This window comes from Crinia signifera, chromosome 7, assembly GCF_055691185.1.
Source record: "Crinia signifera chromosome 7, ASM5569118v1, whole genome shotgun sequence".
Classification (NCBI taxonomy): Eukaryota; Metazoa; Chordata; class Amphibia; order Anura; family Myobatrachidae; genus Crinia; species Crinia signifera.
This window is the reverse complement of record NC_139223.1, coordinates 49,113,211-49,140,258: the sequence shown is the minus strand read 5'-3', so window position 1 is coordinate 49,140,258 and position 27,048 is coordinate 49,113,211. Positions and strand designations below refer to the sequence as shown.

The following is a 27,048-nucleotide window of genomic DNA, read 5'->3' as shown; positions in this document are numbered from 1 at the left end:
CACTGTTGCCCCCCTCGCAAACGGTCCCTTCACACCTGTGTTGTCCAGACAGCGAACCTGCAAAGCCGCTTAGCTGCTTCTCATTTTCCCTCACACTGTGGTCGCATTATTGAGGATTCGCACACATGCGCTCTGGCGTGTGTGCATGTGCGGTTGTGCGGAAAGTGACTTTTGCACAACAGTGTACGCAGCTGAATCCAACTCTGTATTCTCAAAAAGGTCATTGGCTGAGTTGGGGCAGAATGGCACAGACTACCATCCCTATCTGCACTGTGTAGTATATTACAAGGATGCAGCGGCTGCCAGAGAGGGCATTGTACTTTCCAATCATGGCTGTATGTGCCTCAGTTAGGAAGGATGGCAAATGCACCCCGCAAAACGCCTGGCTTAGGTATAAATGCTATTTAGGTTTGCTATAAATAACATTTCTTAACTTAAGTCCTTTGCATAGGGATGTCCGGCACTTGGGATTTAGACACGGGTCCATCCCTGGAGTGACCCGGCATTTGTGAGGAGAAGCTGCCCGCTGTGACCCAGCAATAAGCTGGGTTGCTCACGTCATTGGGGGACAATCATTTGCATCCTCCCTATAGTGTGAACGGGACCCGGCCCGCTTGACCCAGGTTACCGTTCAAACTGCCGGGGCCGATCCGGGTAAAACCCTTCTTTTAACCCAGGTCAAATTGCCGGTGTTGCTAGACCCGTAATTTTTCAAAATGCCCTTTCACACCGCACAGTGACCCGGCCGACCCGGCAACACCTGGGTTGGACCTTGGTTATTTGTGCGATGTGAGAGGGGTAAAGTAGTGTACACACGGTGCAATTTTCTTTCTATTTGATCCCGATTCAATCCCGATCGAATCACACGGCGCGGTGTGTACGCGCCATTCTATTTTCTATTCTATTTCGATAACGCAGGCCGCGCATCGGAATCAAATTTAATGCATTCAATTTTGATTCGATTTTGCTTATATAAGCAAAATCTAATAGAAAAATAGACTATATCGAACTGTGTGCACAAGAGAGAGACCTGGTGATAGCTGAGAGGGGCCAGGGGCTTTAGTAGAAAGGCAAAAGCCCTATTTCAAACAGAAACCTGTGTTCTCCATCCATTTAGTACATAGACCTGAAAACATTATGGTGTATGTGAACCTGTGAGTTATTAGTAACTTATGTCAATAAGGCAACTGTTATTTTAGTGATTCTGTAATGCAGAGCTTTCTTTTCTGAGTAAATCTTAAGAGAATGTGAGCAGTGCTAATGGCTAATGAAACACCTAGGGAAGTCACATAAGGCCCATTTATGTATGACTGGGTCTGGGCATTTGGAGACAGTGAAGGGTTAGAGAGTATGCAGTTGGTTAAGCACTTGCTGAGTTCAGTGAAGGGGGGCACAAGATTTTCATTAGTCTAAGTGACCTGCAAATAGCTGACAAGCACTAACCCATGACACACAAAATGAGAAAAAAACCTGATAGCCTCCTTTCCTCTGCGGCATCCATTCACAGCCAGACGCTTGCCGGTACTGTGGGTAACAGAAGGGGTTAACTAAGAAGATGGAGCGTAAGGAAACTGAGAGGTAATGGAGAGCGAGCCTACTGGGTGGAAGAAAGCAGCTTCATTTGTGTGCTCCCAATGACACAAGGCTAACAGTGCATGGCATCTCTATGGATCAGCATGCCCAACTGCACAGCATTGCAGTGCATTATCCGGGCACACTCTGCAGCACAGAACACGGCCCTTTGTCACTTACTTTCAATGCATTTTTTTTTTTTTTGCTATATGGATAAACACATTGATTGCAATAAATATAAGGTTCCATGCACACAGTCTCCTAATGTCAGGTCTATGAAGGATGGACTCGCAGCATGTAATCCATTCATGGGAAAGCAGGACAGGCCATCAATTTCATACGCACAGTTTTCTCACTTCCACACCGCATCCTGCATTCAGATGATAATGCTAACGTGTGTCCTGGGACCAATGCTTCATAGTGATGAATGATCCCAAATGATCACCATCTTTCTCTATAAAAAAAAAAATATAAGGGGGTTATTCTGGTTATTCTGGTTATTCTGGTTCGCAGCCTTGTGAGTCCACCAAACCCCGCCTTGTGAATGGTTGGCTGGTACCACTCGCAGGGGTTTGCAGGGCAGGGGGAACCTCACACATCTTTCAATGGTCGCCGACCATGGAAATATGTGGAAGGTGTACGCATATAAAAGTGACTTTCAAGTCCCTTACATATGGGTGCACACTGGGAAGGAAATGGGCGGACAGCTGACATCCGTGATGTCAGCTGCCCGCCCCCCGCACCATGGCCTCATTAGCATGGGTGTTCCCATATGCTAATGGAGCTGTCCGCCAGCCCACGCCGCACCTGCTTATGGTCCTATGTGCGTGCACCTGGCGAACAGCCTGTTCACCTTGGGTGCACGCACTTTGCGTAAGCACATGCACAGAAATGCACATGCTAGGGAAGGCCATCATTGCCTTTGCCATCGATGGTTGCCATCGATGGCAAAAGTGCAACTGACCATCGATAGTGTATACATATTCAATGGACGACAATTGATGTTTTTATATATCAATGGTCATCCATTTTCTTTGATTGATTGGCCTGTAAGCCAATCAAAATGCGGGGGCAGGGCTTCGCGGGTGCCGGGGACGGAGCTATGCTCCGTATCCCGACACCTTGGGGAAAAAGCAAAAACAAAACTATTCATTTTAAGCTTGCCATGATGGTGGGAAACCTTCTGGTTCTCCCCCATCGATGGCAAACTATTCGACATCGGCCATAAACCATCAATGATTTCTAATCATCGATGGTCGATGGCCTTCCCTAGCCTGCTGCGAACAGACAGAATAAGGTACCAAATCCGCTGAACAAACACGGCGTGGTTTGAAAAACCGTCATCTGATAGATAAACCCCCTTTACCATACTATCCTAAACAACTGTATAGATGCCAGGCCTTGCCACCATTATATCCCCAGAGGCACTAAGCTAATAACTCCGATCCGTGGGCCTGGTGGACCCTTTGATGTTGAGCTATGGGTGCTTTAGTTTTCTTTCCCGGTAATGCCGGATGCTTCCTCTCGTCCAGCTCTTTTCTCACTTTCTAACCCCAGAGACAGTTCATTCATCTCTCGCTTCTGTAAATATTATAAAGACATTTCAAACAAGCGCCACAGCATTCCCCAGCTTGTTCTGGCAGCCATGGGGTTAACACCTTCAGCTCCAGAGGCTTTCCTCCTTAAAGGAGCCATTTAATGAATATAATAAGCTGTGTCATAAGGTCAGCACACAGCTTTGGACCCCAGCGGTAACTCAGAATAGGGAATCAGTGGCAAGTGTTCCTCCATCAGCTGAATAGTAAAGTGATGTCATTGTAGGGAACTGTGCATGGCTCAGTACGATAACTACGGCTTGCAGCCTGACACTTGGTCATTATAACAGGAGCTATTGGCAGCTCTTCTACAGCTAGACCTAGACTGGGCCCAATATACAGCTTGAATTGTCATTTACTAAATAAGGCTATAAAACGTTTATTTATTTGGGCACCACTTGTCATTCCAGTAACAATTTGGCTTTGGAGTGTGAGTGTGGAACTCAGAATAGATGTAACAGACTACATTCAAGATAAATTCTGCGCCACCTCACCTACCTTTAACTACTACCCGGAGGTGGCCTGCATACTCCGGTATAGGGCCATTGCATAATGTTGATTGGGAAGAGTACTGGGACTTTTCTTAGATGTTGGAGAGAACTGGAAGCCCCAGCTGGTGGAGCATGCTGGAAAACACTAGCAGTTTCCCATTCAGTTTCAATACTCAATAACCTAAATGACAGGTGAGGTGAGTGGCGTCCACTTTTGAAGTGGAGACCACAAAAATAAGTGCGTTATTATTAAAATCAGGGCATCCCATTGAAGACCAGGGACCATTTACCCACAAGGCCATGTGCTGGTGCTGATTGTCTTTGAAGGATTTGTCAAGGGTTAAAGTTAACTTGGATTAGCCATGTTCTGCGGAACAGTTAAATGAATACGTCTGTCCTTATATAAATATTTCCTCAACGCCTCTGGTTCTCAGTGTGTACCTATACACGGCCTGTCTACGGCTCTTCATTTATCCCCTATGTTCTCATCCTCTCACATTCTCCTTGTCTCTACGCTTTCCCTTCTCACCCTCACTTCCCCGCTAAAGCGTCTCTGGATTGGTGTCTAGATTACACTTGCTACAATCTATGTTCTTTTCATGTCTCCAACAGCATACTCCATGTACTAGGAGAAGCAATCAGTGATAAGGGAAACATGCAATGGATGACGTTGGAAAAGCAGATGCTATCAGGACTGGACAATGGAGAAGGCATACCATTTTAGATGTATGCAAACTAATTGGCAAAAGATGGATTTGCTTGGTTTACCATAGGTTTGTATAAAGAGATGTGTTTGTAATGGAGCTGGGTGGGTGAATGTTTATATGGTCCCTGGGCAACTAGCCTGTAATGGGCTCTGCAAATAAAATTGTCACTGCTGGCAGTATTATAAATGGTGCAAATACTTCCTGCAGCACAAATGTGTTAACACATTGGGGTATATTCAATGTGTTTTGCGAACTGTGACAGCGAACAGTCCCGATTGCTCACTGTCACAGCTCGCAGGGTCAGTATTCAACTGACCCCCTGCACACGCCATTTCGCCGCTCGCTAGGTTTTTGTAGCGACAGGGAAACGGTGTGTGCGGCAGCTAAAACAGCGAGGCTCACGGCTAAATGCAATGGGCGCCTTGTATTAGCCGCGAGCCGCACTGTTTGGGGGAATCCTCGCTTTCCTCCGACATCGCGGATTCCCCCGGAATGTAGAATAGGGAGAGCTGCTGGCGTGGTGGTTAAATAACGAGGGTTGCTTGTTTTCGGTTATACCGGACGTTTAACCCCCTCGCCGGCCGCATTGAATACGGCCCATAATAGTGCCCCCAGTTTATATTATGCCATATCCATTTCATATAAGCTGCAGTCCCCCACATACACACACAAACACACACACACACACTCAGGGGATTAAGCTATGTGTTGGAGCCACTCTGTGTTAATCCTACTCCAGTTTGGAAGCATTGTAATGACACTCATAGTTCTTGAGTGTGTTTGCTTGGGAAGCGGTCATCTATTAGAATGAACTTAGGTCTACAGTCATTAGGTCGACCCCACTAGGTCGACTGGCAGGAAGGTCGACCTGACTTAAGGTCGACATGGGCCAAGGTCGACATGACTTAAGGTCGAATTTGCATAAAGGTCGACATGAGGAAGGTCGACTGGTTTTTTCACTGTTTTTTGAGCCGACATGTGCCGACAGGCGGTATTTCATGCCCTACCATCCACTAGGGCGTGGTGGGAGAATAAAATAGTGTGCCGAGCGCAGCGAGGCACCGTGCCCGAAGCATTGCGAGCGAAGCGAGCGATGCGAGGGTCCAATTCTCATTGCCAACTGTGTCCATGTCGACTGTGTCGACATTCGGATAAAAAACAGTGAAAAACCCATGTCGACCTAATGACCAGTCGACCTTCCTCATGTCGACCTTTATGCAAATTCGACCTTAAGTCATGTCGACCTTGGCCCATGTCGACCTTAAGTCAGGTCGACCTTCCTGCCAGTCGACCTAGTGGGGTCGACCTAATGACTGTAGACCTAAATTCATTCTGACAGATGTACCGCTTCCGTTTGCTTATAGATCTATAAAAGCCGTTCAGTTGGGAAAAAAATATATAATGAAGAGTGATAAGATATTTAAATAATGTTGAAAGGATGAATATGTTCAGAGGACATTTCCTTACCCAGATATGAATGGATGATCCACATGGCAAATGAAGGTGTACGCCAACTACTCTCTGCTATAAATCACTTCTTAAGTCCTTTGCATGGGGAAGACCACACAGAAAGGCTGAAATGAAAATGGTTGATATGTTTTAAATGGTTTCCACATTTTTCTTAAGATCTGCTTGATGTTCTTTTCTGAGTTACTGCTGTCTGAGAATTAGACGCAGCTCACACCAAGTGTAACTGGCATGGGCAAAATCTGCCTGGCCAAGTACCAAACTGAGAAAAGCACAAGGGGCAGAGTCCCCTGTCACAGACTGAGAAGGGTCCTCTGTGTTCCTGTCTGCACTAAGGTACATTAATCTTGTTCTCTGCACCACACAGGATATTGTGCTTGTACCCTTCTCACACAGGGCCACATGTATTAAGCTTCAGAAAGTGATAAAGTGGAGAGTGATAAACAACCGGCCAGTCAGCTCCTACTTGTAATTTTTCAAACCCAGCATGTAACATGGCTGTTAAGAGCTGATTGGCTGGTTGTTTATCACTCTCCATTTTATCACTTTATGATACATCTGGCCCATAGTGTCTATCATTGTCACATTCCACCAGGGCCGGATTATAATGGGGCACAGGGGCCCAGTACCCCTGGGCCCCCTCTATATAGGGGCCCTCTGTGGTTGGCATGTATTTAAAAATATATATATATATATATTTTGTGTTTAGCTAAAGGTTTTGTGCATGGGAGTGGGGTAGTGCTGCAGCTTCACCTATCGGCCAATGTGACAATGATTAATGGTGCTGAGCATCAGGAGTCAAGGCACACTGACTGCACAAGTGTGTAGTGCATTACTGTGAGTTGACTAAGTCCCATAAGACTTTGCACAAGAGGTCAGGGGCTGAGAGGCTTGTGCTGAGCTCTGCTTGGTGGAGCTCATCACATGCTTCTCAGGCCCCTGGAGGACAACAGCAGCAGCGCCCTCGTCATGGGAGATTTTTTTATCAGAGGCAGCGCTGAGCCTGTCAGGGCTCCTACAGAGTAATGTACAGAGGGACAAACACAGGCTTTTCATGTGGGTATGTATATATATATATATATATATATATATATATATATATATATATAGTTTGGGAGCAGTGACAGGCACCGTTTCATAAAACGAGGGCATGTCTGTCCCATTTTCTGAGCTGGCCGAGGCCATTAGTGTTGACATTGGATATCTTGGTTACCTTTAAGTAACTCAGGTTGTTAAGGTTGTCCAGTGAATTGGGGGCCAGTCTGAAGCTGCATCCTTGTATGCAGGTTCACTGGCCCGCCCCTGCTGCGTGATTTCGCTGGACATGAGGTTAACTCAGATGTCCAATGTTAATGCAATTGATTTGATGCTGCACCTTGGACATAACAACGGATCAGAGAAGCGGCAGTGGGCATCTATTTACACAAGGCGCCTCCTGCAGATTTTGCAGATTTTAGCACAGCTGCGGCGTACAAAGATGCAACAGCTGTGGAAATGGTTCTACAGGAATGGTAAAAAAAAGCGCTGTGTGTAAATGGCATATGTGAATATTATTGCAATACCAGCACTTTGTTATACCATTCCTACTATTATAGAGCTGCTTAATCACATGAACAGGTGCAGTAAACCTTTATAAACAAGTCAACTGGGGTGTTGGAGAATGGATGGAACACATTCAAGTATGAGGAGAACATGCAAACTCAAAACAGATAGTGCTGCTTAATATATTGCTAGACTAAGCTCTAATGAATATGCAGCAAAATGGCGGCCAGTGTGTATGTGACCACTATTTAAGCCATAATAGCCTTCTAATAGGACCTCTTTATATTCTAAAGGGGAGATCCAAGGGGCTCCCACCATGGCGACGCAAATCATAGCAAATTGCTTCATCAAAGACCACCCACTCCATAAAGTGGGCGGACTAATTTCATTCTGGGTCTCTCAGAGATTACAGGAGAGTAGGCCTGTATGCTTTAGGCACCAAACCTCATTCACAGCTACAATCCCATGCACAGGGCCGAAACTAGGTGTTTCAGCGCCCGGGGCGGCAGTCGATTGGTCGCCCCCGGGCGGGACACACCAAATGACTGCCTTGGGGACAGGCAGCGGGGGTCCGGGGACTGGAGTAGGTTAACTCCGGCTCCTAGCACTGCCGGGCGGTGGGCGGGAAGCAGATTTTGAAAAGACTCAGCGTCCGGCAAGTCTTTTCAAAATCATCAGCGCTTCCCGCCGCCAGGCAAATAGCGCTAGGAGACGGAGTGACGAGTGAGTGAAAGCTGTCGCTACACCAGTCCCTGGACCCCCGCTGCAAACATACCTGTGTGCAGCCAGCGGGGGTAGGCAGCGTCCAGGGGTCCAGGGACTGGTGTAGCGGCAGCCTTCACTCACTCCATCTCCTAGCGCTATCTGCTTGGAAGCGGGAATCGCTGATGACTTTGAAAAGACTTGCCAGATGCTGATTGGCTGAATTAAGCGCCCGGCAGCGCTAGGAGCCGGAGTTAACCCACCAGTCCCCGGACCCCCGCTGCCCGTCCCCGGTATCCCGCTGCCCATCCTAGGACCCGCTGCCAGGACCTCATACTAGCGCCCCCCCCTCCAGCGCCCGGTGCGCATGACCCCCCAGCCCCCCCCCTAGTTACGGCCCTGCCATGCAGCAAAATAGCTGAGCCGTGTGGATGCTTTGCCTACGCTGTATCATGTTTTATTTTTGTCTCTTATTTTTAGACGATTCTCCACAGTGCGCTCTCAGTCTGTCTGGCTGCGTATTCTTGTTCCTTTCCAGAGCATGGCCAAAATCTGAACTTTTCACTTCTTCCAGCCCTTGTTTTTTTATTTGCACATTCTTCCTCATTTACAGCAAAGTATCTGATCTTCTTCCAAGATGGTTGCACTGGGGGGGTGGACGCAAGGACAGCTAATCAAAACAGGACATGTAGTCGGAGAGAGGTCTGGCGACTGACTAATACCATTGGAGAATACTTTTACGCAGTTGTGTAGCAAAATGTTCAACTAAATATCAATATGTTTAACTGTTTTCTTCAGCTAACTTGTAAAGGGCTGATTTATGTTCTCCTCCATTCTAGTGACTAGTAATATGATGATGTGTGCTCTTTCAACATCCAACACGGATAACTAGGTATCATGCAATGAGATCTGTATTAGCAGGAGGTCTGTGTCTGGTATATTAGGAGTAGGGATGGCCATCGGTGGGTTATCATCAATGGTATTATTGATGGATGACCCTTAATGGTGTAAAACCATCTGTACAGAGGCAGAACTCTGGGAGGCAATGGAGTCATCTGCCACCGGGCTCCTGCTCCCAAGAGGGCACCTCTCCTCCCCATCAAGTTTGAATCAGTTAATTGAAAGCAGTTGATATTGCTAATGTGGCTGACTCCTCCTTCTAACATAATTTTTGCAAGTATCACACCCTTTATCAGATCCCATGACCTTCCTGGAGACAGACACCTTTTTTTTTGGGGGGGGGGGGGGGGTGGCTCCTTGTCCAGATGCTTGGCGGGAAATTTTTTTTTTCATATTAACATATTTACCATCAATGATTTCAATGGGGAGATGTATATTGCCTACTCTTCCGGAAGTTGCGGGTGACACCTGAATTTACACACCCCAGGAAGAGTAGGCTATCCTCCCGCATCCTTGGTACATGGGATAGTGTTATGATTCACGGATCATTCATGAGGAGGCAGGGCCAACACATTTTTATGCAAATGTCATCATATTGGCCCCACCCCCTCATGAACGGTCCACAAATCGAGGCATTCCCCACGAGAGGGTGGGGCCTAATAAAGCACAGCTCTGGGCTCCCGCCATGACCTCCAGTCATCTGCCCCTTGGGCTTTTCCCAGTAAGTGGATTGGGATGAGGGGAGAGGTCAGTGTCCTGATGTCTGTGTATTAGGATAAGGGGAGAGGTCAGTGTCCTGATGTCTATGTATTAAGATGAGGGGAGAGGTCAGTGTCCTGATGTCTGTGTATTAAGATGAGGGGAGAGGTCAGTGTCCTGATGTCTGTGTATTAGGATGAGGGGAGAGGTCAGTGTCCTGATGTCTGTGTATTAAGATGAGGGGAGAGGTCAGTGTCCTGATGTCTGTGTATTAAGATGAGGGGAGAGGTCAGTGTCCTGATGTCTGTGTATTAGGATGAGGGGACAGGTCAGTGTCCTGATGTCTGTATATTAGGATGAGGGGAGAGGTCAGTGTCCTGATGTCTGTGTATTAGGATAAGGGGAGAGGTCAGTGTCCTGATGTCTGTGTATTAAGATGAGGGGAGAGGTCAGTGTCCTGATGTCTGTGTATTAGGATAAGGGGAGAGGTCAGTGTCCTGATGTCTGTGTATTAAGATGAGGGGAGAGGTCAGTGTCCTGATGTCTGTGTATTAGGATGAGGGGAGAGGTCAGTGTCCTGATGTCTGTATATTAGGATGAGGGGAGAGGTCAGTGTCCTGATGTCTGTGTATTAGGAGTGGAAAACAGGTCTGTTTGCTGACTTTATAATAGAAGATGATGTATATAAATACAGAATAGTGTGTGTGACTAGCACACTCAAGAGAGGCATATTTTCTGTAAATATACGTATTAGGTAGGTGAGTACAGACTGGCTTCCTGATCTTTGTGCTGCAAAACACAGGAAGGTGAGGTATGTGTCCTTGATGACTTGCAGTAGTAACAGATTGGAGAGGTATATGTGTCCCAGATATCTGCGGCAGTACTAGACTGGGGTATAGAGGGGGGCGAATGTTCTCTGTTAATCACCGCTTAGCCTAATTGAAATATAAAATGAAGTGCGGGTCTCCTGTTTCCAGGGAGCTGTCAGAAGTGCAGGTGTGAGTCCAGGCAGCCTGAGGTGGGTTTAGGGGGGAGAGGGCGGCTCTTTTAACTGGCGTTGGGTTACTGGCAGCGATGAGAAGAACGGGTGGAATCCTGCCTCAGCCACAAGGCTCAATTCTTCCTTTTCGGAATGAAAGGCAGGAAAACAGACCGCCCCTGTGCACCTGTCCTCCCTCCATGCTGGCCAACACAGGAAAAGGCTGAGCGGACATTAACCCAGCACACGCCAAAATCATCCCAGACTCTGGTGTGTTTGTAGGCAAGCGGGGACTTGTATGTTTATATACTTTTTATTTTCAGTATATTCATGAGATATTTTTTTTTATTCATTTATTTTAAGGGAAACTGTGTAAAAGAGAGGTATAAAAAGCATTAGGGTTTACATTTAACCCTTCGTGTGAGCCAGCTTATTTTTTAACTGAAAGGGTCATCCTATACGTACTAGAACTGCACCTATTACATGGGTGAGTTTTTCTTCTGATAATAATAATACTCATCAGAAAACTTAAATACATCACCTCAAAGTACATTGGACATTTTCAAATTCTTGTCTGTTTAAGGGGGTGATGTATCAAGCAAAATTCAAGAGAGAGTTACAGCCAATCAGCTTCTGTCATTTTATTTACTGTTAGATCTTCCTAGGAGCAAATATAATGGGGTGTGAGAGGCCGGAGGTGCAGGAATTCATCCAAGAAGGGTCGTATTTTAAACGGCAATCATTTACAAGGCAAAGCCAACCTGGGTTGAAATGCAAATTTTTGCCGCTTTAAAAATACAGCCCTTCTTAGATGAACTCCCGCACCTCAGTCTACCGCACCCTATTACATGTACCGCCTAGAGTCTGATTGGTTGCAATGGGCAACTTCTTCTCTCTATCTCAAGGGTTAGAAATATAGAATATAAACCTGCAATTTGACAGCAAATGAGAACAAATTGGCCAATTTAGTCTGCCCCTTTTATTTATCATTTAGGTAACCTCAACCCTTTTTGATCCATAGTTCTATATAAGGATGTTTAAATGGCTCTATTCCACCTATCCACTAGCCTTTCTGTAAAGTAGTTTTCCTTAAATTTCCCCTGAACCTACCTCCCCCAATGTCAGTGCATGTCTTCGTCTTCTAATACTTCCCTTCCTTTAAAAAATGTCTCCCCCAGGACCTTGTTAAAAGTCTTGGTATATTTAAAAGCCTCTATCATACCCCCCCCCCCCCCCCCACACACACACACACACCACCACAACCACCTTTCGATTCTCTGTTCCAAACAATGTACTGTATGTTAAGATCTTTTTGTCTATTCCAGTAAGTTTTGTGCTAGAGACCATGCACCATTTTAGTCATACCTCCTGAGTACTGTGGGTCAGTCCTGCTGTTCCACCTGGGCACGCAGAGGCGGGGGACAGTTGGTAGAGCCATAATCACTGAATATATGCTTGTGTGGGGATTGGAGCCAGGGGCTGCTTTGGGAGCACTGGGCAACCCCCCAAAATTATAAAAGGGGATTGAGTTGCTAAGCCCCTCCCACCACCCATCTCTTTTCCCAAGTTCAGATTCACCAGCGGTTAAGGTTGATACCTTTGGGTTTATGAGACTCATGTACATGATTTTGCATTTGTAGCATTGAACTGTAGTTACCACATTCTTGAACATTCCTTTAGTCTACCTAGGTCACCATTCATTTGTTCTACCCCCCCCCTAGTGTGTCTACCCTGTTCCATACCTGTATGTTATCTGCAAAAAGCATACTTTCCCTTCAATTCAATACCATTTGCAAGATCACCAACAAGGGCACTAAAGGGCACTGGTCCAAGTACAGATTCATGTAGTACTCCAGTGGCAACATTTCCCTCCATAGAATGAACTCCATTTACTACAAATTTCTGTTTCCTTTCCTGAAACCAAGATCTTCTCCATTTAGGACTGTGGAGCAGTCAATCTGTTGCCAGTGAATTAAAAGTCAAGTTTGATTAATTTTGTGTTCCTCTACATGATTATGCCAAGCTCTCTTTCAATTGGCTCTAGTTTTTGAGATCTGCATATGTTTCTTCCCCATGTAAGTGAGGCGATATGATTGTGTTATGAATCTCAAACGTAACTACCAGCTACATTATCACAAATAAAACAAATTCTCGTTATTATTGAAAGAAGGTAGTTGTTAAATAGGCAAAACCTAGTCTATTCTTTAAAGTAAAGCGGTCTAAAACTAGTATGCTACTTCAAATGGAGAAAATAATAGAATTTTATAATTTTTCATTAAGTTTACCTAGAGGCCAGTTGACCCAGGTAAAATATTGGGGGACTAATTGCGGGAGATGTGAGCATGCAAACCTGAAGGAACTCTACTGTCATCTGTAGCTTTCATTTACCTGTGCCCAGAAAGTGTGATTGGAGTGACACAATCATTTAGCAGCAATCACAGGTACTGTACTTATGATCATTCTCAAAAGATAAACTGAAAATAAAGGCTCCGGCTTCTTATATACAGAATGGTATATAGTAAGGGAGTAAAAGTGTCATAAATAAATTTTTTGGCCTAAATCAATATTCCTGACAATGTAACCAGCAGATCACACCACTCTCCTTGAATTTTCAAACTTTGGAAGTTTACCTGAATCCGTGGCGAGTAGACTTGCTGTCTGCTATACAGACTTTGTACAGAGGTGGGGTCACCATGAAGCGATCATCAGTGCCATGCCTCCGCACCCCACCACCTTTCCACTCCAGGATGTCCTCGAGAAAATTCAGCAAGTATGTTTCAGCTTCATAGAAATCAGTGAGCCCACGTGAAACCTGCAGATACAAAGGAGTTCCACTGTGGAGACTCCCCAAGCTCTGGAGCAGTGAGGAGAGAATACAGATGACCAGTTTCCTATGGAAAACAAGACCAAACAAATCTGGTATATAACAGGATTATCTGAAGATTCCATGTAACATAAGATGACTCCTTTCCTATGCAGAAATAAAACACTGTAATTGATCAACAATCTTAAAACGGGGTTTTTATTTCTTAAAAAAATAAATAAATGTGGGCTCTACAGTGTAGTGTACTGTAATGTGAATAACAGACAGTACTGTTCAGTGTAATGTGAATAACCGACACTATTGTGCAGTGTAATGTGAAGAATGGACACTACTGTGCGGTGTAATGTGAATAATGGACACTACTGTGTGGTGTAATGTGAATAGTGGACACTACTGTGTGGTGTACTGTAATTTGCATAACAGACACTACTGTGTTTTGTAATGTGTATAACCAATACTACTGGGAAGTGTAATGTGAATAACCGACACTAGTGTGCAATGTAATGTGAAGAATGTACACTACTGTAATGTGAATAAGGGACACTACTCTGCAGTGTAATGTGAGTAATGGACACTACTATATGGTGTAATGTGAATAGCGGACACTATTGTGCAGTATAACTAGCAGATACTACTGTGGAGTGCAATGTGAATTAAGGACAATACTATGCGGTGTAATGTGAATAACTTACATTGCTATGTGGTGTAATGTGCAAAAAGGGACTACTGTATGACATGATATGAATAACAGACACTACTATGCAGTGTAATGTTAATAACAGACACTACTTTGAGGTGTAAAGTGTATTATGAACACTACTGTGTGGTGTAATGTGCATAATGGACAATACTATGCAGTGTAATGTGAATTGGTACTTTTTCTGTGACCAAGCCCTTGAAATTATTCACATTTTTCTTTCTTGCTGTCCCTGTTTTGAATATGGGGGGGGGGGGGGGGGGGGGTGTTTGAGGATGAGCCTATTCTCTTTCTGGCACAGGGCACCAAAACGGCTCTGCAGTATGCTACATTGTAGTTCATCTCTAAAAAAAAACATATTTATAATGTATCACTCTATTGTACATTATAAAATTATTGGGCAACTAGCCTTCTCCTCTATCCGATATTTGACTATTATTTCGACCTTATACGAATACTAGCATTTGTTATGTATATTATAATGTTCTATTTCTTGCAGCCTGTCAGTGCCTGAGTATATATTGCCTTTCCCTCCAACTTGTCCAGTGCATTAGCTTTTACAGCACCCAGGTGTGCGGCTGATGATAACGCGATGAATTATCATCTCATCCCCTGTGAATCTGTCTGCACTCCCTCCTTCCACATCATGAATTCCCTGCACTCGTTCCCTTCCAGGTGTCTCTGTTTCATGCACATTTCTACCTCTATTTCTCGCTCTTTGTACATATTTTTAGTATGGGGAATAAATCCAATAAATCTGACTGCAGCTTGTATATGAACATCAACCCAGCGAACCTGAATTGCCTGAAATGATAGTCAATATATAATACACTGGTAGTAATAAATATGCATTCAAAAGGAATATATTCCAAGTTATCATTGGTTTATATTTTATTCTGGATCCTACTCTCACACATACTGGTTTTATATTAAATTAAGCAGATACTGTATGTATTGCAAAATAAGAAGTAATTGCAATGTCGGGTATTAAAATGCAGTAATCTCCTGCACACAGCCATTGGTTGGGTGCTACCAATACTGATGAGGATGCAGTAAGAACAGGTGTACTCAGTAGGACATGACTTACATCGACAGCATCCTCAGTGATCAGACTGCTTCCTAGCACACTGGGAAACCATCTTTTCTATATTTTTTGTATCGTGGGGCCTAATTTAGCATAGGTTGCTAATTAAAGAAAAAGCAAATTCCTGCAATCAAAAAGTTGTTGCCCGAATGTCGCAAATAGTGATGCACACGCAGATCCATTGTGCCAGTCTTAAGGCAGCCATACGCTACTGCAATGTATCACAGCAGTGTATGGCCATCCGACACACAAACCCCCCCCCCCACCTGAGCAGCCTGGGCGTCAGGATCGAATGCGATGCGTTCCCCGCTGCCGGGAGGGGGACTGAGTCGGAGGTCGGATGGGCAGCAGGTCCGACCTCCCGCTTATGTCCGATGCACGGTCCTATGTGGGGGGAGTCAAACAAATCCAATTTGGGCTGAGTTCTTAAGGCTTCCACAAATCTGCTAAAGAACCAGGCTGGAATTGGTCATCGCTGATGTCAGAAACCCACTCAAAAACGCCTCTGATTTCACAGACACACACATGCCTGCGGTTACACAGACACACACACGCCTGCGGTTTCACAGACACACACCTGCGGTTACACAGACACGCCTGCGGTTACACAGACACACACGCCTGCGGTTACACAGACACACACACACACACCTGCGGTTACACAGACACACACACGCCTGCGGTTTCACAGACACACACACACACACACGCCTGCGGTTTTACAGACACACACACGCCTGCGGTTACACAGACACACACACGCCTGCGGTTACACAGACACACACACACACGCCTGCGGTTTCACAGACACACACACACACCTGCGGTTACACAGACACACACACGCCTGCGGTTTCACAGACACACACACGCCTGCGGTTTCACAGACACACACAGAAAACGCCATGTTTCCGCACCTAAACACTGGGTTCCTTCCATTCGTAACTGCTATGTGTGTACAGATAATTATTGTGAAATCTCTTAATGGCAATCCAGGCTGAATTAGGCCCTTAGTTTTCTTCTATTCCAAACAAATGATGTAAAGGGACAAATTAATATATTATAGGGGAAGATGTACTAAAGGCCTCCATGCACTCCGAAGGGAGAAGTCACACACGTCCCTCTTCAATCGCCCTCTTTCGCTCTATAAAACGCGCCTGACCATAAGACGCACCTAGTTTTAGAGGAGGAAAACAGGAAGAAAATATTCTGAACCAAATAGTGTAATGCCCACTCCCCCCCTCCCCTTGTACTTGTATGCCCGCTCCCCCCCATCCCCTGGTACTTGTATGCCCGCTGCCTGCTCCCCCCTCCCTTTGTACTTGTATGCCCACTGCCCGCTCCCCCCTCCCTTTGTACTTGTATGCCCGCTGCCCGCTCCCCCCCTCCCGTGGTACTTGTATGCCCGCAGGGGCGGATTGGCCCACCGGGAAACCGGGCTGTTTCCTGGTGGGCCGGCACATATTTGAGGAGTAGCGGCCACCCACCCTCCCATCTCCTTGGTTACCGGCCGCAAAATGCTGTAATTAGAGATGGCCGCGGCCGGCCTCAGCTGTGCCCATAGTTAAAATGGCAGCGGGAGGGCTGGTGCGCGGACGCACACAGCTCCTCCCGCGGTGCATATAAAAGGCTTTGGGGAAGTTATAGGGGCGCAGTGGCGACCTTGTGCTCCGCAGCCCCTGCCTGCCACTGGGGCGCAGCACACTCAGTAGCTCACCTCTTGGAGCCGGCCGGAGGTAGAGCTCTGCTGCAGCAGCGTACTTCTCTACCTCTGGCTGTCAGTGTGAGGACGCTCAGTGACCCTGATAGGACGGGTCACTGAGCGTCCTCACACTGACAGCCAGAGAGCTCCCACTCCACCCTGCCCGGCTCCCACCAACCTTTCACCATGCAGGGGGGGTCGCCAAACCAGCCCCCCACCCCATTGCCCGACACCCCCGGCGGGTGGGCGGGGCTTCACGGACCTGATGGGGGCGGAGCTACAGGGACCCGGTGGGGGGGCGGAGCTACTTGGTGTGATGGCTGCTGCTGCTGCCTGGGCAAAAGGGAAGAGATGCTCCCGTGCAACCAGCTCCAGGCCTGCCCAAAACCAACCAGACTGCACTGTGTGGATGTTCCAAAGGTAAGAGTGAGGGTTATGGTATGTGTGTTTGTTTGGGGGGTGGGTTGGGCTGAGGGGGGGGGGGGGGGGGTTAGGCTCAGGGAGGGAGGGGGGGGGGTAAGTGTTAGGCTGATGGAGGGGTAAGAGTTAGGCCTCAGGGTATGAGGGTTAAGTACTAGTGGGGAGGGTCAGAATTATCCTGTGGGGGGTCAGGACGGAGGGTTAGGGAGCTTGTCAGCATAATAGAGCGCAGGGGCAGGGCAATTGAGTGTGTTGTGGGATATCGTGCAGGGTGAGGGAGTGCGTCAGTGTAATAAAACACAGGCAGAAGGGAGTGCATCAGTGTGCAGGCCGTGGGGTGAGGTAGCGCAGGCCGTGGTAGTGCATCAATCTGATGGAATGCAGGCAGCATGGTGAGGGAGTGTGTCAGTGTGATAGAACACAGGACACGGGTTGAGGGACTGCATCAGTGTGATATAGCACAGGCCACTGGGTGAGGGAAAGCGTCAATGTGATAGAGAGCAGGCCACAGGGCGAGGGTCAAGGTGCCCATACACGCTCCGATGTGGGTGTCCGTTTTGTACTTAAATAGCCCGCATCGAATTGCATGCGATGTGATGAAAAGCAAGTACAAAAAGTATGTGCAGCACATACTTTTTGTACTGTGCGATGAGATGCTGCGGGAGCGCGCATCTCATCGCATCAGACCCGCTGCATCGGAGCGTGTATGGGCACCAATACTGTATTGTACTGTATCTAAAGGTTTAGCAAGAGTAATAACTTTCAGCAAGGAGCTCTCACAGGTAATAGTAGTCAAAACAGAGTCCTTTATTAATCCATCATATAATTGAGTTAACGTTTCGACCCCATCTGGGTCTTTGTCAAGACAGCAAGAAAACAGCATCAGTGCATCACGCAGGTTGGAGGCCAGGGCACGTGCCCCCTCTGTCATTTAGGTAATTTTTTTTTTAATCTAGTATAAGCCAGGACCTGACACCAGAAGCAAGAGCTGGGAGCTGAGGTATGAACCTTGGTCTAGCCAGAAGCTGACATCTAGAAGCAGGAGCCGGGAGATGGGGTCTGACCTTCGCAGCTGCAGGGACCTGGCAACCAGAAGCGGGAGCCGTGCAACAGCCTGGAGCTGACAGCCGGAGGTAAGTCGGGAGGTCTAGCGCAGCTTAGGATGTGGCATTATGGCCCTCTACCTCCCAAGCTGCTTCACACGACACTTGCACCACTGTTACATAACTCCATCTTTCTCTCTCCGTCTCTCCTTCTCCCTCTTTATCCACTGTCTCTCTTTTCCTTTCCCTTCCTTTACTCCTGATCTCGCCCTCCTCTCCATTTCACTCTCCTCCCTCTCTCTCCCTCCTTAGCCTCTATCTCTCCCTCCCTCTCATCCTCTTAGTTTTGTCTCTCCATTTCCCTCTACCCCACTTTCTCTATCCCCCTCCTTTCTCTCTGCCTCGCTCCCTCCCCACCTTCCCCTCTATCCCCCTCACTCCTTCCCCTACCCCTCATCCATCCCCACTATCTCTTTCTGTCACCTCTCTCTCCTGTCATCCAATGCCTCTACCTGCCATCCTCTGTCACACATTGCCTTCCCCTGGCATCACCCACTTATTACCTCTTACTCTCTCCTTGAGGTCACCCACTGCTTCTCACTGTCATCCTTTGTCTTTCCCTGTTAATCACTGCCCCTCTATCTCCCACTATCTCTCCCCTTTATCCACTACATCCCCATCTACCTCTCCCCGGTGGGACTGTCACTATCTCCCTATTTCCCTCTCTCTCCTGTTGGTCTCTGCCTCTTTCAGACATCACTCTTTGCCTCTCCCTGTTACCTTTTCTTTTTTTTGAATGCAATAATTTTTATTGTCAATTTTGTAAATTGAGATAAAGACAACAAAAAAACAAACATAACAATAAAGTAAAAAAAAAAAAAAAAAAAAAATTTATGATATATCAAACAGATGCTCAGACGCATTCAATTACAAATCATATTAATCTTGGAATGACATCGCATTCAATTGTGGATGATGACTGTTAACGTGTATATATTCAGATTGCTGAATAAGGGGTATTGAAAGGGTGTAGCAAAAAGAGTGGTAAATCACATCAAATTATTAGTTACAAAGATGCGTAAGAGAATAGGGCAGTGTTAGTAGTGGTCGGCGATGGGCCTCAGGGGGTGACCGGGCCACGGAGGTTTAGACCTCACAGATGGCGTATTGTGAGTCCAGCCACCTAGACCAAACAGTTTGAAACTTATGTCCGGCTTTCCTGGCTAGGTATGTAAATTTCTCGTGGGAAATGGTTTCATTAACTAGCCTAAGCCAAGTTTGTGTAGTAGGGAAATTCTTAGCGAGCCAGGTTCTGGCAATGCACACCTTGGCCAGGGTACATAGATTTATCACGTAGCGCCTGGTCGGGTAGTCCAAGGACTCCTCTTCCAGAGTGCCCAGTATACATACTGCTGGTGTGAGGACATCTCTCGGGATGCCTGTGATGCGGATGGCCTCGATAACTCCTGACCAGAAGGCCGCTACATGGGGACATGACCAGATCAGATGCCAAAAGGAGCCATCCAGTGCACCACACTTAGGGCACACCGGAGCCGGGATACTACCAAGATGGCACAGTCTGTCCGGGGTATAGTATATCCTGTGCAAGATAAAAAACTGGATCTGTTGGAACCTAACCGTTAAAGTTGAGATACGAGGACTAGAGAGTGCCAATTCCCAGGTCTCATCGTCTAAGGGACCCAAATCAGTTTCCCAGGTAGCTCGGAGCCGTGGCATGGTGTCTGAATGTATATGCAGCTGAAGTCCCGCATAAAAGTGAGAAACTAAGTGAGCATTGGTGGTGGTCATAACCATGGCCTTTACAGGGGAATCTAATAGGGTCAGGGGGGAGCTCTGAAATTGAGCAGAGAGGGCATGGCGTAGTTGAAGATACCTAAAAAAGTAAGAGTTTGGTACAGAGAATTCAGAGTGAAGGGTTTGGAAGGTCTTAAGTACATTGTCCACGTATAGATCACCTAATGTAGAGATACCCCATTTGGCCCAGACGGTGTGGACTTGTAGATGTGCTATTTCGCGGAGATGTAGGGGATTGTGTAATGAAGTTTGGGGGTCCCATCCCTGCCCACCCAGGAGGAGATGGACCTGCTTCCAGATTAAGATTGCCTGTCTAATTAAAGGGACCGTAGTGAAGTTGGTGTTGGTGCTAAGTAGAAGCTGTAGAGGGGAGAGAGGGGGGCCCTGTTACCTTTTCACTGTCCACTGCATCTCTACATCATTCCCTTTGAGACAACGCCATTGTGAGACTATGGCCACTCTTCGAGGAGCTCACACAAATAACCTTTCTGACTCTCATGAAAGGTAATCTAATCAAATCACTTTGTTCTGGATCCACCCCTGGATCCGCCTACACTGTGTGTCATAATGTGTAATTGGGATTATGTTATTGCATAATGTGTATTTGGCATAACTGTGTGTGGCATAATGGTTATGGACATTACAGTATGTGGCATTATGTGTAATGGGCATTAAGGTATGGGGCATAATGTGTAAGGGTCATTATGGAGTGTGGTATAATATGTAATAGACCTTACAGCATGTGGCATATTGTCTAATAAGCATTGCCACAAACCCTTTTTGGAATGGCCACACTATAGGTTCTTCATAAATTCTTATGTTTTTCTGTAATTTGGGTGGGGGCATATTTTTACTGTTCGCACTGGGAGCGCCGTTATATATATATATATATATATATATATATATAATATAGTGTGTGTGTGTGTGTGTGTGTGTGTGTGTGTATATACACACAACCTTTTCTACTCCCCTTCTAGTAAATTGTTTGCCTGGGTGCCTTCTCTTATAGGCAAACCTGCGGCAAATGCATACCTCCCAACTGCCCAACTCTCCCATTTTTTTTGGGACGATCCGTGTCCCGTGGCGGGGGGGCGGGGCAGTTGGTAGTCCCACTGTCACCCCTTGTCTCTATCTCCCCAGCCCCGCAGGCTGCAGAATAGATGCTGTGCGCATGCACCTATCTGCAGCCCGAGGGGCTGGGGACATAGCCAGCAGCTCAGAGAGCCACTAGCCATGCCCCCACAGCCGCGATAATGGAGCATGGCCTCATTGATATAGGCCACGCCCGTATCGCTAGGCCACACCAAAAAAAAATTGGACGCGCCTCCGGCGCACAACAGATCCCTCCCGCCCATTAGGGCTGGTTTAACATATTTCCCGGGCTGGATTTAATTCCCAATCCGCCCCTGTATGCCCGCTCCCCCTCCCCTGGTACTTGTCAGCAGCTTACAGAGGTCCGGGCAGCAGGGATCATGCAGTGTGCTCTGGGGTTTGTTGGGCGAATGGGATATCATCGGCAGGGTCCCTGCGGCAGATGGGGAACTAGTAGCGCTACTAGTTCGCCTCTGCCGCAGGGACCCCGCCGATGATATCCCATTCGCCCAACAGACCACACTGCACATGCCCGGTCCTCTGTGAGCTGCTGACAAGTACCAGGGGAGGGGGGGGAGCGGGCAGCGGGCATACAACTACAAGTACCAGGGGAGGGGGGGGGGAGCGGGCTCTGCTGCAGTTCCTGAGATGCTGGTATAGCAGAAGCGGCATCCAGGAGTTTTTTGCACTTTTTTTGCAGTATTCGCTCCATAAGACGCACACACTTTTCCCCCCACTTTTTTGGGGATAAAAAGTGTGTCTGATGGTGCAAAAATACGGTATTGCATGCGGTCATTTTGCGTGTGATATATCGCTTGCGATCCCAGCAAGTGACGATGGAGGCTGTCCAATCCGACAGACCCTTTGTAAAGCATTTGAGATCTAGGGGCCTTGTTATGTGCTGGGCGGCCCCCCACATACTAGACAGGGTTGCCTACCCTCCGGTATATCGGATTCCTACCTGTCTCCAGCACCCCTCCCGTCGGCGTGGGTAAGTGGGACCAAATTACACGTTTGTGCCATTGTAGCCCCCCCCCCCCCCTTGCTGTGCAATGCCTTCAATACCGGCATTGCACGGTGAGGGGCGAGGCCATGAGGATGCGTTCTCACTGGCCATGCCCCCAAACTGTGTCATATTGTCATAGCTCCACCCCATTCTGCCCTTTCCACCACCCTGTCAGCGGCCCCGCCCCCCTGCCTCAAATAACTGTCTGCCCTCTCCCGAAGAGCGGTTTACAGTGCAGTTAAAGCCACTACCATTTTTTTTGTCCTGAATTTGTAAAGAGAACTCATTACACCATTATAGATACCCTGCAATATTAAAAACTAGCCCATTTATCATATTCTGAATTTTAAATACAGTGTGGCTATGTTATCATATAAATTCACAAAATTTAAATTTTATAGCAATCTCTTGCTTACAAACAGGCTTTGCTAAGAAACCATCCAGCAGCTGGAAACAGAGAGATAGGCTATAGCTTATGCCAGACATGCCCAAGCTATGGCCCTCCAGCTGTTGTGAAACTACAAGTCCCATCATGCCTTGCCACAGGTTTGCTTCTAGGGAATGCTAAAACTATGGCAAGGAATGCTGGGATGTGTAGTTTCACAACAGCTGGAGCCAGGGGCGTAACTAACATCTTCTGGGCCCCATAGCAAAATCCTGAAAGGGCCCCCCCCCAACTGTCACTAAAATGCCCCTCGGGGTGGCAGAAGAGAAAAGGAATTAAGAGCCAAAGAGGGTGTCGCGGAGAGAGAGGGGTGGTTAGGGAGAGAGAGAGTTTAGAATGTAGATGGATGTGAGGCACAGGGGAGAACAGAGGAGAGGAAGAAAGAGAAGAGAGAGAGAGGTTAGATGGAGAGGGAGTGAGAGGTGGGGGCAGAAAGTGCAGGAGAGAAATAGAGAAAGGTTAGATAGAGCAAAATGGGGGAGAGTGCAGGGGAGAGAGAGATTAGACCAGAGGAGAGAGAGAGAGTGCAGGATATAAAAGAAAGATAAAGGATGGGGGGGGGGGGGGGGTAGACATAGCAGGAGAGAGAGAGACAGAAACATGAGAGAGGTTTGATACACCCCCCCCCCCCCCCCCTTGCTCCTCCCAAGTCCCCATCTACCACCTCACCTTTAAACATAAGTGCTGGTTTACCTCCAGCATTGAGGGAAGGTCTCCATGTCGGCACCGGGTCTTTCATTCGTCTGCAGTTCTGCACTGGGTTTCAGCTAGGGATGGCCATCGTTGCCATTACCATTGATGGTTGCCATCGATGGCAATTTGGCAACTGGCCATTAGTGATGGGAAATCTAGTTCGTTTTGGTGACTAGTTCATTATGATCTAGTTCACCCAAAAGATTAGATCAGAAGATTAGTTCATCTAGCTCATTTAGTTCATTATTCCAGCACTGACTCAGAGACTGAGAGGAGTGAATTGATCTAGATGAACTAGACTAGATTATGACACACAGAGCAGGCATTGTAATACTAGATCATTGTAAGAGTTATAGTCTTGTTAGAATGATCATATACTGTATGTTTAATAAATCAGATTATTTTCTAGTTTAGAAAAGCAATAAATTATACAGCACCCTTCTAGTGACATGCTTATTGTTTAGCTCTGCAATATTAATCCCATTGTGGTTATTATTTTACATTCCATAATATGCAAGTAAAATACCCAAATTCAGAGTAATTTAATAAGTCTATTTTTTTCTGCTTTTAAAATACAGTAATTAGAAAAAAAACATGTCCCCTTGCCCCAATTTAGCTGACCTTAGAGAGAGATAAAGTAGAGACTTTGCAAAGTAACCAGTTGCTGATTGGTTGCTAGGGGCAACTGCTCCACTGTATGTATCATGAAGGTTCATACATATCCATCTCTGACTGTAATGTGGAGTAAACAGAGCTACTACAGTATACTGTATAACATGCAGCAGCCAGCACTGTGTCTGTGGCTGCATACACACAATACATATGCCTGAGCACAGCAGTGCCACACATGGTAGCTCACAGGTACTGTACAGTCTCATTATGGCTGTATAGTCAGAGATTAGTTCAGGGATCTGTATGATCAGTGAACTAATTGAACTACTGAGCTATTTGCAGGACTCATGAGTCATCAGGACAATGTAGTTCATTTGGATCCGCAGAGTCCAGACCATGGCCCTTATTCTGGTTGGTGCGGCCAGAGCCGCACACGGGGCTCCGGCCGCACAAACCAATCCCCGCCCAGCCTACGGATCGCCACGGCCGTCCGTACACGGACGGCTGGCGATCCGCATAAAAATGGTGGAGGCGTACGCCTCCACCATGGTGGGAGCTGCCCCCTGCATTCGATGGTCGTCGACCATCGAAGGCAGGTCCGCACGCCCCGGCAGCTCCCGCAAGCTGAGACCACACGGACAATCGTCCGTGTGGTAGCTTGTATGGGGGCTGAAAGCTGACATCCGGCGACGTCAGCTTTCCGCCCCCATGAGTTGCGTCATGCCCTCATTACCATGCGTACGCCCCGCGTTTGCATGGGAACGCCCATGAAACGCGGGGCGTATACATAGGGAAATGAGGGCATGAAGCCCCTCACTCCCCTATACGCCCCCTTTGCGGCGTACTAACGTTATGTGCGGCGAATTCGCCTGCACATGCGCAGATTGACCTCTGCGCATGTGCAGACGGAAAACATCGGCGGTACGGCCGCACGCGGGCCGTACCGCACGAACCAGAATAAGGGCCCTAGTGTGAGCTCAGCACTGCCATCTTTGGCAGCTACCATGTACTGCCTCCTGTGTATTGCATGAGAGCTGATAACATGGCTGCTGCAGAAGCTCCTACACAAGTCCCAGCAGCAGATTTAGCACAGCAGTATGCTCAGGACCCAGTATCAGAAGCAGCAGCAAGTGTTTGGACATCTGAACTAATCTTATAATGATAGCATCACATAAAGGTGAGCAGCATGAGCACACATTCTCACTCACAGACACACCACACAACTTTGGCTAGGCAGTGCATATTTTTATTTTATTAGATCTGTATTTGCTGGGCTTTGTTGTACTTTTAACTTTAGATTCAGGAAGTAAAGATCCAGTAAATGAGCCTTATGGATCTGCTGGGCTCTGTCTGTCTGTGTGTTACACTTCCCACTTGCTTTACTTCCTGGTGAACTAAATGAACTAATCTTTGCCAGAGCAGTGATCTGAACGATTTAGTTCACTTTGAAGATTAGTTCATTTTGATCTAATCATTCACGAACTACCCATCACTACTGGCCATCGATTGTGCTTAACTATGCAATGGATGACCATCAATATTTTTACATATCGATGGTCATCCATTGTGATTGATTGGCCTCTGGGCCAATCAAAATACGGGGGCGGGGCTTCGCGGGTGTCGGAGCTATGCTCCGTGTCCCGGCACTTTGGAAGAAAAAAAACCCAGCAAAACATTGTTTTGCTATTCCATCGATGGAGGGAAACCATCTTGTACTCCCCCATCGATGGCAAAAGTATTCGACATCGGCCATGAACCATCGATGATTTAGAATCATCGATGGTCGATGGCCATCCCTAGTTTCAGCTATTGCAGTCCCAGCTGAGCTCACATATCTCTCCCATGTCCACCGCGGCGCACAGCGCTGGCAGCAGCAGGGGTCCTACATGATTCAGCCGGGGCTGGTCACTAAATAGTGACATCGAGCCCCGATGAGAGGTCAGAGGGGAGGGGGGCTGGATTACCACTTCTCCCTCCGTCCATTCACAGTCACAGTGCCGCTGACAGGGAAGGGTGTCCGGGACAGCGCAAGGGGTCCTGGCAGGCTGGCACTGGCAGTAGCATGGGTCCTAATGCCAGGGCTGGTCACTAAATAGTGACGTTGAGCCCCGGCACCATCAGAGGGGAGGGGGGCTGGATTACGCACAGCTCGTCGCTGACAGGGAAGGGTGTCTGGGAAAGCGCTGCTGACACTGCACGTGCAGCATTACTCAAATAGAATAAAAGGGTGCAGGGGGTGCCTGCAGAGCCCTCGGGCCCCCTAAAGGCCCAGGCCCCATAGCAATTGCACCCCCTGCACCCTCCATAGTTCCGCCACTGGCTGGAGGGCCATAGTTTGGACATGCCTGGCTTATGCTATTACTCTGCTTCTGGGTTCAGGTCTGACAGACACACTGCATAGACGACCGTCTTCCTGCACGAGCATCAGTGGGAGAGCGATCTGGAAGTTTCAGTGAAGGCCTGGCTGAAGCCCAGCTCTAGAACACTTTGGTAAATCTGGCAGTTTTCCCATAGAAACTGCTTTGCAGTAGGAAATAATGGGTTGCATCGATTATCTGTTGCGGTCCCTTCTTGTTAGATTGAGGAGATACTTAATATTTATGAGTAACTTCGTAATATTCAGGTTTACTAGAGATATCCCATTCCGCAAATGTTCTTTAATATGCAGCCCTGTGTCTGACAAGGATGAAAGTCTGTTGGATCGTTCTCAAGTATATCGGGAAGTAGACAGATTTTAACCTGAATACAGTGGTTTTAGTCGCTCCCTAACTGGTTCCTATGAAGCCAGCAGTGATTTATAGAGAGGTTGTGACCAATTAGGTGGATAATAAATCACTAGTGTGCTACTGCTCTGCTGCATAATGGGCTGATTCAGGTTGGCTCAGTAAGCCGCCTGCCGCCGCCACTGCCGATTCCCCCTTCGTAGATATGTAACGTAAACACATCCCCTCGCATGCCTCC

At 47.3% G+C, this 27,048-nt stretch overlaps 1 protein-coding gene and 1 long non-coding RNA gene across 6 annotated transcripts in view; one reads left to right on the top strand and one right to left on the bottom strand.

The window, feature by feature from the left end:
• LOC146020145 (uncharacterized) overlaps positions 1 to 27,048 on the top strand; it is a 55,668-nt gene that overhangs the window by 20,305 nt on the left and 8,315 nt on the right. The window contains exons 2-3 of one of the 3 annotated variants that reach the window (XR_014450727.1): positions 4,271 to 4,431; positions 13,243 to 14,340. This is a non-coding gene — a long non-coding RNA (uncharacterized LOC146020145). Of the gene's footprint in view, positions 1 to 4,270; positions 4,432 to 8,556; positions 9,292 to 13,242; positions 14,341 to 27,048 lie in introns of those variants that run through there. The other 2 variants (XR_014450728.1, XR_014450729.1) reach the window with 2 other exon arrangements.
• LOC146020144 (uncharacterized) lies at positions 1,037 to 15,637 on the bottom strand. Of its 3 annotated transcripts, none has more exons than XM_083153022.1 (4): positions 15,263 to 15,637; positions 13,285 to 13,545; positions 5,833 to 5,939; positions 1,037 to 1,524 (listed from the first exon to the last, which is right to left on the bottom strand). In XM_083153022.1, exons 1-3 carry the CDS (start codon positions 15,271 to 15,273, stop codon positions 5,897 to 5,899), a joined length of 315 nt encoding a protein of 104 aa, XP_083009148.1. In that variant the 5' UTR covers positions 15,274 to 15,637; the 3' UTR covers positions 1,037 to 1,524; positions 5,833 to 5,896. The 3 variants fall into 3 exon arrangements, with proteins under 3 accessions (XP_083009148.1, XP_083009145.1, XP_083009146.1); XM_083153019.1 differs by lacking the exon at positions 1,037 to 1,524 and adding an exon at positions 1,536 to 2,026 and having other exon boundaries at positions 15,263 to 15,633; XM_083153020.1 differs by lacking the exon at positions 1,037 to 1,524 and adding an exon at positions 3,640 to 3,793.

Coding starts and splice junctions, on each gene's coding strand:
- LOC146020144 (XM_083153022.1), bottom strand. Junction 5,940..13,284: donor TCTACTCGCCACGGATTCAG/GTAAACTTCCAA, acceptor TTTTCATTTCAG/CCTTTCTGTGTGGTCTTCCC.